Source organism: Mytilus trossulus, chromosome 3 (genome assembly GCF_036588685.1).
Source record: "Mytilus trossulus isolate FHL-02 chromosome 3, PNRI_Mtr1.1.1.hap1, whole genome shotgun sequence".
NCBI classification, from domain to species: domain Eukaryota; kingdom Metazoa; phylum Mollusca; class Bivalvia; order Mytilida; family Mytilidae; genus Mytilus; species Mytilus trossulus.
This window is the reverse complement of record NC_086375.1, coordinates 18,542,956-18,559,798: the sequence shown is the minus strand read 5'-3', so window position 1 is coordinate 18,559,798 and position 16,843 is coordinate 18,542,956. Positions and strand designations below refer to the sequence as shown.

At 31.8% G+C, this 16,843-nt stretch overlaps 1 protein-coding gene across 17 annotated transcripts in view; it reads right to left on the bottom strand.

Moving 5' to 3' along the window:
* LOC134710319 (uncharacterized) overlaps positions 1-16,758 on the bottom strand; it is a 104,588-nt gene extending 87,830 nt beyond the window's left edge. For 8 of the 17 annotated variants that reach the window (XM_063570627.1, XM_063570629.1, XM_063570634.1 and 5 more), the window contains exons 1-9: positions 16,688-16,758; positions 14,688-14,939; positions 8,086-8,987; positions 7,460-7,656; positions 6,504-6,610; positions 5,424-5,520; positions 4,786-4,852; positions 3,803-3,940; positions 3,238-3,312 (exon numbers count right to left, since the gene is read on the bottom strand). In XM_063570627.1, coding sequence (XP_063426697.1) covers positions 3,238-3,312; positions 3,803-3,940; positions 4,786-4,852; positions 5,424-5,520; positions 6,504-6,610; positions 7,460-7,656; positions 8,086-8,987; positions 14,688-14,939; positions 16,688-16,743 — 1,891 coding nt within the window. In that variant the 5' untranslated portion in view covers positions 16,744-16,758. Of the gene's footprint in view, positions 1-3,237; positions 3,313-3,802; positions 3,941-4,785; positions 4,853-5,423; positions 5,521-6,503; positions 6,611-7,459; positions 7,657-8,085; positions 8,988-14,687; positions 14,940-16,432; positions 16,606-16,635 lie in introns of those variants that run through there. The other 9 variants (XM_063570633.1, XM_063570639.1, XM_063570642.1 and 6 more) reach the window with 3 other exon arrangements.
* Positions 16,759-16,843: the final 85 nt, after the last annotated feature.

Here is a 16,843-nt window from a genome sequence, read left to right as displayed (position 1 = left end):
ATATTCAAACACAAACTTTCTGAAACCAAACATTGTATAATTTTTTCAGACAGTTTGAATAATGCAAACTGTAGTTACCCTTAGCTATGATTGAACAGACGTACAGACAGGCTGCCTTATAACACATCTATCATTAACAGGTGTATAACAAGTGACATATAAATCAAATGTGAGATCAAAACATCATACCATAATATAACACTTCTTTTGCAAATCTTGAATCTGATATAGAAATTCATTAAAGGTTATCTATTATTATACATAATTCTGTTGATTAAACATCAAAAATCTTATGTACTGCACATCATGCATCATAATAAAACTTAGAATGTGCTACTTCATGCTGTGTAGCAAGTTAAATAAGTTACATACACGAACAAATAAAATATAAGCACAATTACTAATAAAGTAATAAATTAGAAAAGTTTATTGGCTCAGATCATAAAATGTGATAAATTGGCTATCACACTTGTAAATAATTCAAAATCCCATTTAGGTTCCCCTTTAGTAAAGTATCAAGTTTTTACCTAAAATCAATTGTGTAACTTTCAATAAAGTTTTGTTTAACATCGTTTGATGCGTTACATAACATTTCTAGTTCTGATCTGAACGTACTGTAAGATTTGATTTATCACTACATGTAATATATCTTAATTTTACACAAATTTTATTTTTGCCTGGTTTTATATCTATTTGTTTACTTTTAAAAGTATAAATAAAATGTTTTTATTATCTTCAGGTTTAACTATTCAAAGAAAAAAATAAGAATTCGATCCCATGGTGACAAAAAGGTGAATGGTGTATAACTACAATAACTTTATACTTTCATACTTTTTGAAAATGTAACTTTGTATAAAATGAATGTCTATCATTTTTAATATAAATAAGAGATCATCAAGTGTTATAAGTTTGTTCAATGTTGAAGTTGTTTATGAATTATAAAGTTGACATGAACCTATGATTGAACTGTCTTTTCATAATATATTTTATGTCAATAGAGTAAGTTTTATTTATTTCCCCTCTCCCATAATATTGTCATTCAGACTGAAGCGATATGTTGTCTGTAGTAGTTTTATCAAATACTGGCTTGCAAATTTAATGAGATCTACAAAATTGTTTGTGATTGTCCTGGTTGTATCTCAGTGGTTTTGAGTGGCTGGAATTTTAAATTTTGCTCAAGCAGTTTAAATGTTCTACTGTTATTCTTAAACCATTCCTGTCCTGTTTGTCCTACAAAATTGACCACCACATTTTGGTCTAGCTCATGTTACAAGCTTCATACACATATCTATGTATTCTTTTTATTTTTCAAGTAAACTACTTTATATGTTTTAAGTAGAGGCTCAAAAGAGCCTGTGTCGCTCACCTAGGTCTATGTGAATATTAAACAAAGGAAGCAGATGGATTCATGACAAAATTGTGTTTTGGTGATGGTGATGTGTTTGTACATCTTACTTTACTGAACATTCTTGCTACTTACAATTATCTCTATCTATAATGAACTTGGCCCAGTAGTTTCTGTGGAAAATGTTAGTAAAAATTTACAAATTTTATGAAAATTGTTAAAAATTGACTATAAAGGGCAATTACTCCTTAGGGGGTCAATTGACCATTTTGGTCATGTTGACTTATTTGTAAAATCTTACTTTGCTGAACATTATTGTTGTTTACAGTTTATCTCTTTCTATAATAATATTCAAGATAATAACCAAAAACAGCAAAATTTCCTTAAAATTATCAATTCAGGGGCAGTTACCCAACAACAGGGTGTCCGATTCATCTGAAAATTTCAGGGCAGATAGATCTTGACCTGATAAACAATTATACCCCTGTTAGATTTGCTCTAAATGCTTTGAATTTTGAGTTATAAGCCAAAAACTGCATTTTACCCCTATGTTCTATTTTTAGCCGTGGCTGCCATTTTGGTTGGATGGCCGGGTCATCGAACACATATTTTAAACAACATACCCCAAAGATGATTGTGGTCAAGTTTGAATTAATTTAGCCCGGTATTTTCAGAGGAGAAGATTTTTGTAAAAGATTACTAAGATTTACGAAAAATGGTTAAAAATTGACTATAAAGGGCTATAACTCCTAAAGGGGTCAATTGACCATTTTGGTCATGTTGACTTATTTGTAAATCTTACTTAGCTGAACATTATTGCGGTTTACAGTTTATCTCTATCTATAATAATATTCAAGATACTAACCAAAAACAGCAAAATTTCCTTAAAATTACCAATTCAGGGGCAGCAACCTAACAACGGGTTGTCCAATTCATCTGAAATTTCAGGGCAGATATATCTTGACCTAAATAACAATTTTATCCTGTCAGATTTGCTCTAAATGCTTTGGTTTTTGAGTTAGAAGCCAAAAACTGCATTTTACCCGTATGTTCTTTTTTAAGCCATGGTGGCCATCTTGGAAGTTTGACCGGGTCACTGGACACTTTTTTAAACAAGATACCCCAATGATGATTGTGGCCAAGTTTCATTAAATTTGGTCCAGAAGTTTCAGAGGAGAAGATTTTTGTAAAAGTTAACGACGACCGACAACAATGGACAATGCTGGACAACGCTGGATGCCAAGTGATGAGAAAAGCTCACTTGGCCCTTCAGGACAGGTGAGCTAAAAATATAATTTCTTTGCCTGGTATAATTTTGAGTTTGTTAATATACCCAGTAGCTGTGTGCTTCAATGAATTGTTTTGTTAATGACAGCTAGCAAAGACTTTAGCACAAACTAGTGGATAAGGCTGTCTTAAACTTGCAGTGAGATGAGAAAAGTTGCTCCTTATTTGAGGTCACACATGTGACTATGAGTTGAAGAACAAGAATAATAGCACTGTTGGTTTGGTTTTGGCGTCTTTGATGATACACTGTATCCTTTCTATTTCACCATAGACATAAAACTGTACAAGTTTACTTTTTTCAATGACTGAGAAATTTTATCAATACATTAAAAAACAGCCAAAATGATAATATGAAACTAAAAATGTTTGATTCTTAAATGAAATTATCATACAGAATGGTAATATCTCTGACTGACATCTTTTTCAAAGTTATGAATTAAAACATGTAAAAACAAAATTTCATATGAATTTAACTCATACAAATTTATTAGAAAAATTAATACATATTGCAAACCATAATTAGTTTCCATGCATAAAAATTAAATAGAAATAGTCTCTTAATGGACATAACATTCATTATCTTTAAACATGCAGCAGACATTTACCTGCACCTTTAGCAGTGCTTGGAATGGTCACCAAAACAGGCAAAAATTGTTGCCATGGTATTGGAATGTAACTTTCTTAAGAGAAATAAAGTTCTTAATTAACAATCATCTACCGGTATATAATAGCACCTATCGCCTATCGGTAACCAATAAGTTATGTGCATAATATTGTAAGTTTGTTTGACCTTTTATAGCAAAAATGTGAACTAGTTTTATCAACCTGTACAGGTAAAAACCAATTATTCAATTGGGGTTACAGGAAAGTTGGGTAATAATTTTTAATTTGAAATTTAGTCAAACATGCTAGTAATGGTCACCTTGATTCAAACCCTCCCAAAACTTTTTCCTTATGTGCATGTCCTTTCAGTTCACCACAGTATCACTGACTTCTAGGAATATCAGCATGTTTACAAAGTTTTCAAAAGGTTGCTTGAGCAGTCACTTTTAATGCTTCCCATGAGTGACTGTGTAATACAGGTTTGACTGTATTGTATATATCAATGAATTTAGAAAAAGTTTAAATCTTGTCCTAAATGATTTATATGTATATGATGTGTATTCCTACCTCTTTGTTTAGCATCCCATTTCATCATACGGGTGATTCTCTGTAGTTCCATATAAGCTAGCTTCCAGTCTATACCCATTTTATTTTGATTTGACTTCATTACAATATCATCCATGTTATCAATTCCCTCTTTCACACCTAAAGTTAAGTCATAAAAAGCTTAAAAGGAGATTTACACAGCTGAAGTAATTACAATGAACTTAATAAACAATAAAATCTCTAAAGAAATGTGTACTCTGCATACCCGTAGCCAAGGGGGGTTCGGGGGGTTCAGACGAACCCCCCTTGAAAACAAAGAAGCACTGTTAAAGTCAATGTTCTGTTCGAATTGTGACTGTTAAAGTTGAGTTTGTGAGTCCAACGAACCCCCTTTTGATAATTCCTGGCTACGGGCCTGCTCTGTGTCTTTCTTGTTTTTAGAAAAAATATATAAATACACAGTCATGCCCTGTCTGTGTTTTTGTTAAGATTTTTTTTCTGCTTTTTATCAATCTGATGAGTTAAATCCTTTGAACTGATGTTTATAGTTTGTTGTTATGTTGTGCTGTGCCACCTATATTCCAAGTTAGGGGAGGATTGATCACTAACAAACATGTTCTTTCATTTTTTTTTGTACACGCACCCCTCTTAATCACCATCTGTACACTGTACAATAAAACAAAAAAGCGTATTTTGACAAAATTATCAATTGATTGTAACTATAAAATGTAACAGATAGACTCCTGATTTATATACTTCAACTGACAGTGTTTATTTTAATAAAAAGGTTTTCTTAAAAGTTTGGTTTTAAATATACATCCTTTCACAAATTGGGGTATCCATAAATTGCTTGATAATGGATAGAATCTAAAGAATGTACACCACACAGCACTGATATGAACTACATTGTGTTTAGAGAGTTTTATGTAATAAAGCAAAACAACCAGTGGATATATGGAGTTGATTTGATTTTGTACAATCTTTATGATACAATAATTTCATACCTAGCTCATGACATTTGATCATCCAGAGATCATCTGTATCACATAAGAACCTCCATCTCCTGCACACCTGAAATTAGCAAATTTATGTAAATAAAACTTCAATAAAAAATTAAAAATGTATTTAATTAGTTAAATATGAACAGTTGACTCTCTTTTAATAATTAGTGAATTCTTGACTGATAAAAATCACCGAAGCAATGAGTGTTGATAAATTTATCAACTGATCTAAGTTTAAAAGATCTTAACTAAGATTGGCAATAAAGTGTGATTCATAACAATACCAGAACAAGGTTCTAATAAAGGGGTAAAAATGGTTCTCATAGGAATACCTACAACTTGTTCATACACTTTCTTTCCAAAATTTAAGCTCTTTTTAATTACAGAAAAATAAGTTGCAGCAAATAAATCTGCAATCCAATTTTTCAAATGACTATTTAACAGATGCACATTTAATTTTTTCACAAAAACATAGGAGTGTCCCAAATGTTGACGAATATATCTTAGTTTAAGTTTTTTCCATTTAACTGTCAAGGCTTGGTTACTATTTTCAAAACTATTGCACTAATCGAGATGGCAACCAAGATTTTTTATTCAGGAATACACTATATCCCAGTTGGTCTTAAACCTGACAGACTCACCTGTGAAGCTTTAAAAATATCATGTGGTGTCAAAAAGGAAAAAATGTACAGCAAAAGTTTATCTGACAGCCTATTCACATCTCTGGTGTCTCTAATTCTATATAATAAAATGGAAATGCTTAATCATTAATCATCTAGACTCAAGACTTACTTATAATGTTGTTCTATAATAGAATAACAACAAAAATGCAGCCCTATAATAGAACAACAACAAAAAATGTTGTCCTATCATGTTTTCTATTATTAATATTTTTCAATATTAAAAACTTAATGCAAGCCTCAAGTTTTAAATTTGAAAATTAACTGTCTTGAGCTGATAAATATGGAATCACACTTTGATTTATTGATAGAATCTATGTATATCATACTGGAGTGACATATCTTGCCTAATCATGTAGATTGGTTACATTGACAGAGCAATATGAGCCAAGATATCTGATAATCATGTGATCAAAGATGAAGATCAAAATGGTAAATAATGTGTAAATCATTCAGTATAACATAACTATTATATTGTCCTCACTGCAGAGAACATGGGCTCAATTATTCCCTGTCAGTGCCTTATGTCCCTGACGGCTCGTTAGACACTGAAAGGCTGTGTGTTGAAGGCCGTACATTGATTTATGATGGTTTACTTTTATAAATTGTTATTTGAATGGAGAGTTGTCTCATTGGCACTCATACCACATCTTCCTATATCTATATAATCTCTTATATAATAATAACTTTGTTGGTAGTATATTTCTTCTTCAAGTGTAATTACCATAGATTCTTTAGAAATGTATAAAAACATATCACTGAATCAAAATAATTTATTGTTTAACATGATATATTGTGAATTCATTTATTTTCGTGGCTACCAATTTTTGTGGATTGAGAAAAAACTTTTCATGGATACATTTTGTATTTGATTTCGTGGTTTTGCCAATGTCTGCAATGTAACCTTATAGAAAATTTGTAATTCCTTGAACATTCAAATTCATGGTTTATCGATACCCACAAAATCCATGAAAATTGGTAACCTTCCAAAAATAATGATTCCACAGCACAAATTAACATCTTTTGTTTGGTAAATTATACCTTTGTTGTATATGTGTAGTAAGGTGACTGAGAACTTCGTCGCCACATAACTTCAACACTTCTTTTAGTAAGTTAATCTTTTCATAACCTTCCCACTGACCTTGCCACTAAAACAAGAAAATTCTCAAGAATATAAAATATATTATTTGACTTGTTTATTGCTGGTACTGCAAAGTGATATTTCAACTGTATCTATAAATCAATTTCATAATTTAATAAATCCAATGTTGTATTTTAAGTCTCATCTCATTGGTGCATGAGATGCCACCTGACTTAACAAGTATACATAACATTCCTACATAGGAAAATTTATTCTGTTATTTTAACATGAGTTTGTTTGGCTAGCATAATTTCCTTTTTTAAATAAGTGCATTAATTATACTGGAAAAATAAGAAATAAAGGTTAATTTTTACAGATTTAGTTGGCCTTCAATTACAAACTTTACATTTTAGTTTGAAAGCGAGTTAAACAATTTGGCAACACATCATTGAACTCTTTTAAAATAACATTTATGGCTATATATAAAATGAGTGGCATATTTCCCTTTATGTATATCATAATGATATTAATAAAATTGTATTGAACTGATATTCATAAAATATATTTCTGAAAGTGAAAATCATCACTTTTCTACAAATTAACACATAAGAAATTGCAAGTTTTTCTTAAAAAAAAAATCTAATCTCAAAAGCAGTCGAGTCAATATAGTCGTTATTGGCATGTTTACTAAACTTAAAAGGGCTCTGGGTTTTGCTTATTGTTGAAGGCTGTAATTGTTCAGGTATTCGTCATTTGGTCTTGATGGAAAGTTGTCTCACTGGCAACATACTTCAACTCCTTACCATTTCTTCACTATATCAAACAACAATGACATATCAACCCAAGTAACAAGAATGGCATTATATACCCTTCAACTTTCTTACTGGACATTAAAAACAAATTATTATAATCTTACAGTCCATATCTGCTTCAGCTGATCTTTAAAATTAGACATTAAATCAACTTTCTGTGCCTTTAAGAAGATTTTCCCTTTCTTTGGAGCTCCTGTCCACCACTTAACATTCTTATAAGATTTCTGCAGAGTAACTGGCAAATCATCTACTCCTCTAGGTTTCCGTACTGTACCAAATCTAATTTGACGTTGCATGGGTCCTTTTAAAAGAATAAATAGGGAGCATTTGATTAAAAACTGCACAAAAATTCACATATGTACTGTATTTAATCTTATTGATTTAACATTTGACTTTTGTATATATCTCTGAACTCTAATGTTTGATCTGAAAGCTGTCAATTTTCTAAAATCATGGATGTCATAAAGTGTTGAAGTCATGTCAGGCACAACAAAAATATGAAATTAGAATGCTTAAAGAATTTTAACATATACATATGATTGTCTCATTAAAGGTTAATCTATACCTCACAACTCTATATCCTTTAATTCATAGGCACAATGTATATCTTTTGTAAATTTTTACAATCAAACCTGCAATGTATGGTAATTTTTTTTGCGCTGATTTCCACTTAATTTCTTTTTCTACTTGCAAACTGCTTATTCTTATTTATTCAGATTTTAATTCATACCTAATTTGTGGACGTTTTCTGTATCAGCAGTAAAGAAATCTGGAGTACTAGCAGCATTACTTCCAAATAAGTGTTGTCTAACTTGACTAGTATTTCTACTGGAAAAATGTTCCAGACTTTTTGACATATCAGAATGCACGCTTGAGTAACTTTTTTCACGGTATACTTTATTAGAAGTCTCTATGATTGTTGGTGATAATACTCTGATTCTAGAATACTGTTGAGATTTGGCAAGACCTCTCAATGTTGTATCCGTTCCCCTCATTGATATATTTGTATCCCGTAAGTGAGAAATATTGGTTTCCCTGGCTAAAGATTGATTGGTAATGTCTCTCAGTGAAGTAATATTCTCTCTCCCTTCATCCCCCTCCGTTGATTCAATATCTGTTGAAGCAAAACTAACTTGGGACACCCCTCCTTGACGAGGAGTATGATAAACAGGCTCTTCTCCCTTGTACTTTGTTGCTGTACCATATTTGTGTAAAACTGCAGCATGGTTCACTGCTTGTTGAATTATAGTTTCAGTTAAATCTGTAACATACTTCTCAAATGGGTTGATGTTTGCTCTGACTTCACATAATCTATCAAATGTATCCTGTTTTTCTAATTGTCTACTGTTGGGAGAATCTGTTGAACTGACTATATCCTCCAGCAGATCAATCCGTCCATCTCCTGTGACATCAAATTCAAATAGCTGTCCTGGTGTTTCACTGATTATATTGGACTTGGGAGGTTGTTTAACTGGCTCTTCAAATGTTAGTTTGTAGTTTCTTGACTCCTGTCTTTGTTTAAGTACTTTAAATGGTGTAGATGGATACCTATGTTTGTAAGCTGCAGCATAATCTCTGTGTCTTACTGGTTCAAGTGTTGTGGCAAGAATATCTAGCTGAGTAATACTACATCTGTTTATAAAACAAATATATTAAGAAAAATAAATATAAATTAGGTAAGAGAATAATAAAAGTAAATACCAACAAAAATTTCAACGGCAGTGTATACATGTAAATGAGGAATTAAAATGTGTGTCATAATTTGCTATTGTATAATCGTAAACAAAAGCACTATGATATATGCATTCAAATTCATACAGAAATCCACCCATTTAATCTTTAAATAAACTGGGAATGTGTCCATGGGTATATGATGATGCTCCTGCTTGCATGAAATCTCTAAAAGGACATAACTCAAGACTTGTAAAAGTGATGCTATCCAAATTCGTACTTGATATGAGTTTTGTGGTAATAAGCCTAAGCACTGTGTATAAGTTTTATAACATTTGGTTCAGGCAAACTTAAGTAAGAGAATAGAAACAAAACATTCTGCAATTTTTCCATCTGAAAAGAGGCATTACAAAAATTTAAAAAAAAAAAAAAATATTACACCAGGGTTTTTCGATATCACAAACTAGTCAAAACATTTACTTAATTTTATCATCGATATAAGGACATCATTCGTAAATACATGCAGACTTCTTATACGTTTAGGTATTTCACATCCAATTTTTTTATGGAAATATTCTTTATAAAGCACAAAAATGTCAGTATTCACCACAGAAACTAACTAAACCTGTAAATAGACTTGTTAAGAAGGGGTATAGTTACGATACTGTTGTCAGGTCATTAAAGATTGCATATTTTGGTGTTAATATTGATTCACTTATAGGGTCTTTGCATCGGAACTAAACACATTTATTCAAAAAACAGTTGTTGGCATGACACGTGTTATGTTCTTCTCATATACATGTATGTTATGATGGTATGATACTAAACCCCTAACGGGAAGGATTGTGCCTGATATTCATATGATAAAATCATAATCTTTCAATCAGTTTAATTGAAGTCTGGAGCTGGCATGTCAGTTAACTGCTAGTAGTCTGTTGTTATTTATGTATAATTGTCATTTTGTTTATTTTCTTTGGTTACATCTTCTGACATTAGACTCGGACTTCTCTTGAATTGAATTTTAAATGTACGTATTGTTATGCGTTTACTTTTCTACATTGGCTAGAGGTATAGGGGGAGGGTTGAGATCTCATAAACATGTTTAACACGGCCACATTTTTGCGCTTGTCCCAAGTCAGGAGCTTCTGTTCTTTGTTAGTCTTGTATTATTTATTTTTAGTTTCTAAAACTTAAAGTGATGCTACCTAAACTCAAACTTGATGTGTGTTATTGTAATAAGCATTGTGTAAATACATGTATCTATAACATTTGGTTGAGACAAACTTAAGTTGGAGAAAGGAAACAAAAATTCAGAATTTTTTCCATACTTAAAAGGACACTTTTAACACAAGTAACATTGAAGCCACTGAACTTCAAACTTGATCTGTGTTTGTGGTCATTTTCATTGTGTATAAGTTTCATTACATTTGGTTGATGCAAACTTAAGTTAAAGAATGGAAACCAATTTTAGGACATACAGACAGATGTACAAAAGGACAAGTGTTAAACTGCTACAGCTGTAGGTGGATTGGTCATGTACAAATGGTCAAGTGTTAAACTGCTACAGCTGTAGGTGGATTGGTCATGTACAAATGGTCAAGTGTTAAACTGCTACAGCTGTAGGTGGATTGGTCATGTACAAATGGACAAGTGTTAAACTGCTACAGCTGTTGGTGGATTGGTCATGTACAAATGGTCAAGTGTTAAACTGCTACAGCTGTAGGTGGATTGGTCATGTACAAATGGACAAGTGTTAGACTGCTACAGCTGTAGGTGGATTGGTCATGTACAAATGGTCAAGTGATAAACTGCTACAGCTGTAGGTGGATTGGTCATGTACAAAAGGACAAGTGTTAAACTGCTACAGCTGTAGGTGGATTGGTCATGTACAAATGGTCAAGTGTTAAACTGCTACAACTGTAGGTGGATTGGTCATGTACAAATGGACAAGTGTTAGACTGCTACAGCTGTAGGTGGATTGGTCATGTACAAATGGTCAAGTGTTAAACTGCTACAGCTGTAGGTGGATTGGTCATGTACAAAAGGACAAGTGTTAAACTGCTACAGCTGTAGGTGGATTGGTCATGTACAAATGGTCAAGTGTTAAACTGCTACAGCTGTAGGTGGATTGGTCATGTACAAATGGACAAGTGTTAGACTGCTACAGCTGTAGGTGGATTGGTCATGTACAAATTATTTAAATGGTCAAGTGTTAAACTGCTACAGCTGTAGGTGGATTGGTCATGTACAAAAGGACAAGTGTTAAGGTAGCAAAACACAGTTAGAAGTTTAGTTTCGCATTATGGCCCCTGTGAATTTTTTAAATATGAAAGTTTTTGTACAATAAAATTGATTTTTAGATAATTGAAGAATAATATAGCCTTCTTAGTGTGTTTATATGAATATTTAGATTGTTTTAAACATGTTTTATAGGCCATTTATATGATTGACAGTTTGTATTTTCCTATCCGTACCGTCCATAGGTCCATAAATTATGGTAGTGTTTATCAACAAAGATTTTGCGCTCAATCTTTTCAATTAAATTTTATGGAAAAACGAGCAGGAAGGCATATGATTTTTTTTTAACCACTTGATAGATATAAACCTATGGATTCAGGAAAGGTATCACTGTAACTGATTGAAATTTTCCTTTAGACCAAATTTTGGAGACTTTTGTGACATGTTCACCCCCCTTTTTTGCTATATTTTGTATCTAAGAAATGCATTGCTTGTTGCCATGGTTACACTCAAAAGGGATCATCTTTCACCCTTATGACCATTAGAAATCAAATCTATGGAAGATTCTCTTTCTAAAAGTATATACATGCATAACACACATATAAAGCCTTCTTTGTTAGACAGGAGGGGGAAGAGGGTGTTTAAAAATTATGAGCATCAATTTTAAGTTTTTTTCCTAACTGTGTATTGCTACCTTATGGCATTTGACAAAGCTAAGAATTGCTTTTTTTTTAGACAAATCATACCACAAATCTATTGATATTTAGGTTATAGATACATTTCTGAGGGAGAAACAACCTTTAGTATGACAATATATGTTAGTTTTGTTGTTTATTGTCCTTAGCAACCAATATAGACATTTTGACACAAAGACTTGGTTCCGTCATAAATAGATACTTTATTGGCTACCCCTTGGAAAAGAAGATTGCGCGTTATGTAGAAACCTTAGAAAGGAACGCTTTATATTTTTTCATGCGACTAAATAAAATTTATTATTTTAGCAAGTAAAAAGTCACAATTGAGCATGAATTATGCCTAAATTTTTTCCCGCTGTTATAGATAAATTCAGTATCTACTAAATTTTAACCAAGGCTATGGTATGGTAATACACAACACAATTGACATTCTAGAGCTTTAAAATAGCTTTAACTTGTAACCTTTGTCTACTGTAAAGGTTAATTTAAGTTGTTAAACAAGAAAAGACAGGCTTAGAATGTATAATTTGAGAAATTTAACTAAGAAAGGAGAAAATGCTCTTTGGCATGGCATGTTCCATATTAAAATCACTTTTTTGAAGCATTTCAGTGTCAATTGCTTACCTTCATAAAATCTTTATTTCTGAACCGATTTTCAAAATTAGCAGGCGAAAATGCTCGTTTTAACTAGTAGAAAACAGAAATCCATTTAAAGTGGAATTGGAAAAAAAAATGTTAATCTTTAAGGTAGCAATACACAGTTAGAAGTTTAGTTTCGCATTATGGCCCCTGTGAATTTTTTAAATATGAAAGTTTTTGTACAATAAAATTGATTTTTAGATAATTGAAGAATAATATAGCCTTCTTAGTGTGTTTATATGAATATTTAGATTGTTTTAAACATGTTTTATAGGCCATTTATATGATTGACAGTCCGTATTTTCCTATCCGTACCGTCCATAGGTCCATAAATTATGGTAGTGTTTATCAACAAAGATTTTGCGCTCGATCTTTTCAATTAAATTTTATGGAAAAACGAGCAGGAAGGCATATGATTTTTTTTGAACCACTTGATAGATATAAACCTATGGATTCAGGAAAGGTATCACTGTAACTGATCGAAATTTTCCTTTAGACCAAATTTTGGAGACTTTTGTGACATGTTCACCCCCCTTTTTTGCTATATTTTGTATCTAAGAAATGCAGATTGTTGCCATGGTTACACTCAAAAGGGATCATCTTTCACCCTTATGACCATTAGAAATCAAATCTATGGAAGATTCTCTTTCTAAAATTATATACATGCATAACACACATATAAAGCCTTCTTTGTTAGACAGGAGGGGGAAGAGGGTGTTTAAAAATTATGAGCATCAATTTTAAGTTTTTTTCCTAACTGTGTATTGCTACCTAAACTGCTACAACTGTAGGTGGATTGGTCATGTACAAATGGTCAAGTGTTAAACTGCTACAGCTGTAGGTGGATTGGTCATGTACAAATGGTCAAGTGTTAAACTGCTACAGCTGTAGGTGGATTGGTCATGTACAAATGGACAAGTGTTAAACTGCTACAACTGTAGGTGGATTGGTCATGTAAAAATGGACAAGTGTTAGACTGCTACAGCTGTAGGTGGATTGGTCATGTACAAATGGTCAAGTGTTAAACTGCTACAGCTGTAGGTGGATTGGTCATGTACAAAAGGACAAGTGTTAAACTGCTACAGCTGTAGGTGGATTGGTCATGTACAAATGGTCAAGTGTTAAACTGCTACAGCTGTAGGTCGATTGGTCATGTACAAGTGTTAAGACTGCTACAGCTGTAGGTGGATTGGTCATGTACAAATGGTCAAGTGTTAAATTGCTACAGCTGTAGGTGGATTGGTCATGTACAAAAGGACAAGTGTAAAACTGCTACAACTGTAGGTGGATTGGTCATGTACAAATGGTCAAGTGTTAAACTGCTACAGCTGTAGGTGGATTGGTCATGTACAAATGGTCAAGTGTTAAACTGCTACAGCTGTAGGTGGATTGGTCATGTACAAATGGTCAAGTGTTAAACTGCTACAGCTGTAGGTGGATTGGTCACGTACAAATGGTCAAGTGTTAAACTGCTACAGCTGTAGGTCGATTGGTCACGTACAAATGGTCAAGTGTTAAACTGCTACAGATGTAGGTCGATTGGTCATGTACAAATGGACAAGTGTTAGACTGCTACAGCTATAGGTGGATTGGTCATGTACAAATATACTTATGAAAAGAGAAAAAGGATATCACTTAGACAGCAATCCATTGGACCCAAAAAGGTAAAAGAAAGAGTGAAAGACCAACCTGGTCAACTCTTAATAATAGCAAACAGAAGTATAAGAGCTTTTGTAAAAAAAAGACACTGAAAAGTTGTAATTTAAAGTGTTAGTGTTATAAAAGTAAAAAAAAAAGCTTAAAGTCCCATACTTCAATGAAATGGTTGGATCAAAATTGTGGAACAAAATATACAATACTGTTCAATTTAGATGATGGCAAACAACCTTACCAAGTATGTGAAATGGAACCAAAGGAGGTGTGGTCACATACATATACAAAATGTAGGTACAGTTGAAACATTACAGAAAATATAGACTGTATTAATGTTGACAATGAAATTAGAATACTTTAGTTTCCAGAAAACCTATAAAGTTCAAATAAATAAAGAAACAAGTTTTTAGCTACTCATATATATACAATTAATTACCTATCAATAATACCGAATAACAAATGTTGCTGCTGCCATGATCTCCATACTTCAAACCAATCGCATATCTTTTTATAAATCTGTTGGTTGTTTAATTTTGAAAAGTTCTGTTCTCCTCTTTTCTCGTATTTGGCTGTGGGTGGTAAATAAACAACACCTTCAAAATTTCCATATCTTAATCCATGAGCTGGTTTAATAGAAAAATCTCTTGTGAGATTGATTGGGACTATAGAGGATGGCATTTTTGTAAACCTGAAATCAGAAATTCAAAATCAGATTACTGATTAAAACAATGGTATTCAATATTTGAAAAATATTACCTTTTCATCAAATTGACATGATTATTACTAATAAAAGGAATTACTTTTTACAGGATTTGTAAATATGGTAAAGTAAGATGTTTTGTTTTAAATAATTTTGTTATCAAGTTAAATTAAATGTTTTTGTTAGTGAACATATTGCTTTAAATATTTTTTTCATTGTTTCAAAATAAAGTAAAATTCTGACTTTTTATTTTTTCTTAAAATAAATCTTAATCATGTTTTGGTTAGTGTTTTACTATAAATACTTTTTTTTTTAAATAAAGTGACATTCTGACAAAGTTTTTTGTGTTCAATTAATCATAATCTGCATTGTTTTTCTCATACAAATAGACCTATGAACATGATGAAGATAACATGTGTTTTTGGTGCTAACAGTTCTGATATGCACAGACACTGCCAATCAGAAAATCATCTGGGACACCTGGAACAGTTAATATATGGCAGTGGCTATTTGACCGGCACTGGCTAAATAGCAAATTTGCTACATTTTTGTATTTGACCAGCACCAGCAAAATAGCAAATTTGCTAATTAGCCGATACTGAATAAAACTGTTCATTGATGTAATTAGCAGAGAATAAAAAAGCTTAATAATATGGGGACGTAGTCCCCAATAACAGTAGAAAATTCAATAAAAAAAAAAATCTGGAAAATTTCCCGAATTTTTCATTGTACTAATTATAATGAACTCAAAATCATTCAATTTTTTTTATGTCATATTTTGAAATCCCAGACCTGCGCAGAAATCTGCAATGTACTTCCTTTTTCCGGTCTTGTTTGTTTGATACTTAAAGTAAACTAAATATATTTATCAGTCTAGTATAAATAGGAAGGAACGCAAAACCAATTTCATTTTTAATAATTCCTTGATATGAAAAACGTTACCCGATTCTTTTATTACATTGCATATGACGTCATAACTTAAATAATGTCACAACTAAAATCCCTAACAACAGAACCAAAATCGGAAACGTTACGGTATTTCCGTTTCTTTTTTTTAAACAAATATTTAAGTTAAAAAAAAATAATTCATAGACTTCGTCCCCATTTACAGGTAATGCCTGCCTCATATTAATTTAAAATCATTTTATCACAATATCAAGCATTAAAAATACCCTGAGTACAATAAAAAAAAATATTGAAGATTTTCATAAATAAATAATTTATAACCTCATATTTATATTAATTAAAAGCATGAAAACACATTTGTATATACATTTTTAAATATATTCTTTTCAAAAATATTTATAAAAAAGTTGATGTCCAAATCTGTGTAAAATCCATGGTTTAAATATCCTGCCAAATAGCCACTGCATTAATATATATGTTCCTAGGGACACAGAATCCCCAAAAGGGATTACATTTTCAATTATATTGTTTCAGACAATTTCATTTATAAACTACAAAATAACTACAAAGTTTACCGTTTTATCTGATTAAATGGCATATAACATTGCTACACAATAATGGTACGAGTCAGTAGAAGCGCGAGTACAAAATGTACACGAATAATTTAGCCGAGTACGAGTTCGCAAACTTCTGATATATTCTTCAGGTATGTGCCAATTGTCAGCTATCACAGACAATAAGAGAGATATTCAAAGCATAATAAATATTTATTGTAAACCTTTTTGAATAGCATTTTCATATCATAAAATAAATAACTTCTGGTTGTTTACATCTGTAACCTCCATCTTCCCGTATCTAAGAACAGGTGCTTGACAGGGTAAAACATGCAATCAGTCCCGTATAAAATGGATCGATTCTGAAGATATGATTTCCATGAGTTTTGAAATTAAGATAAAATATTAAAACGAGGTTTGTTTTTTTACATA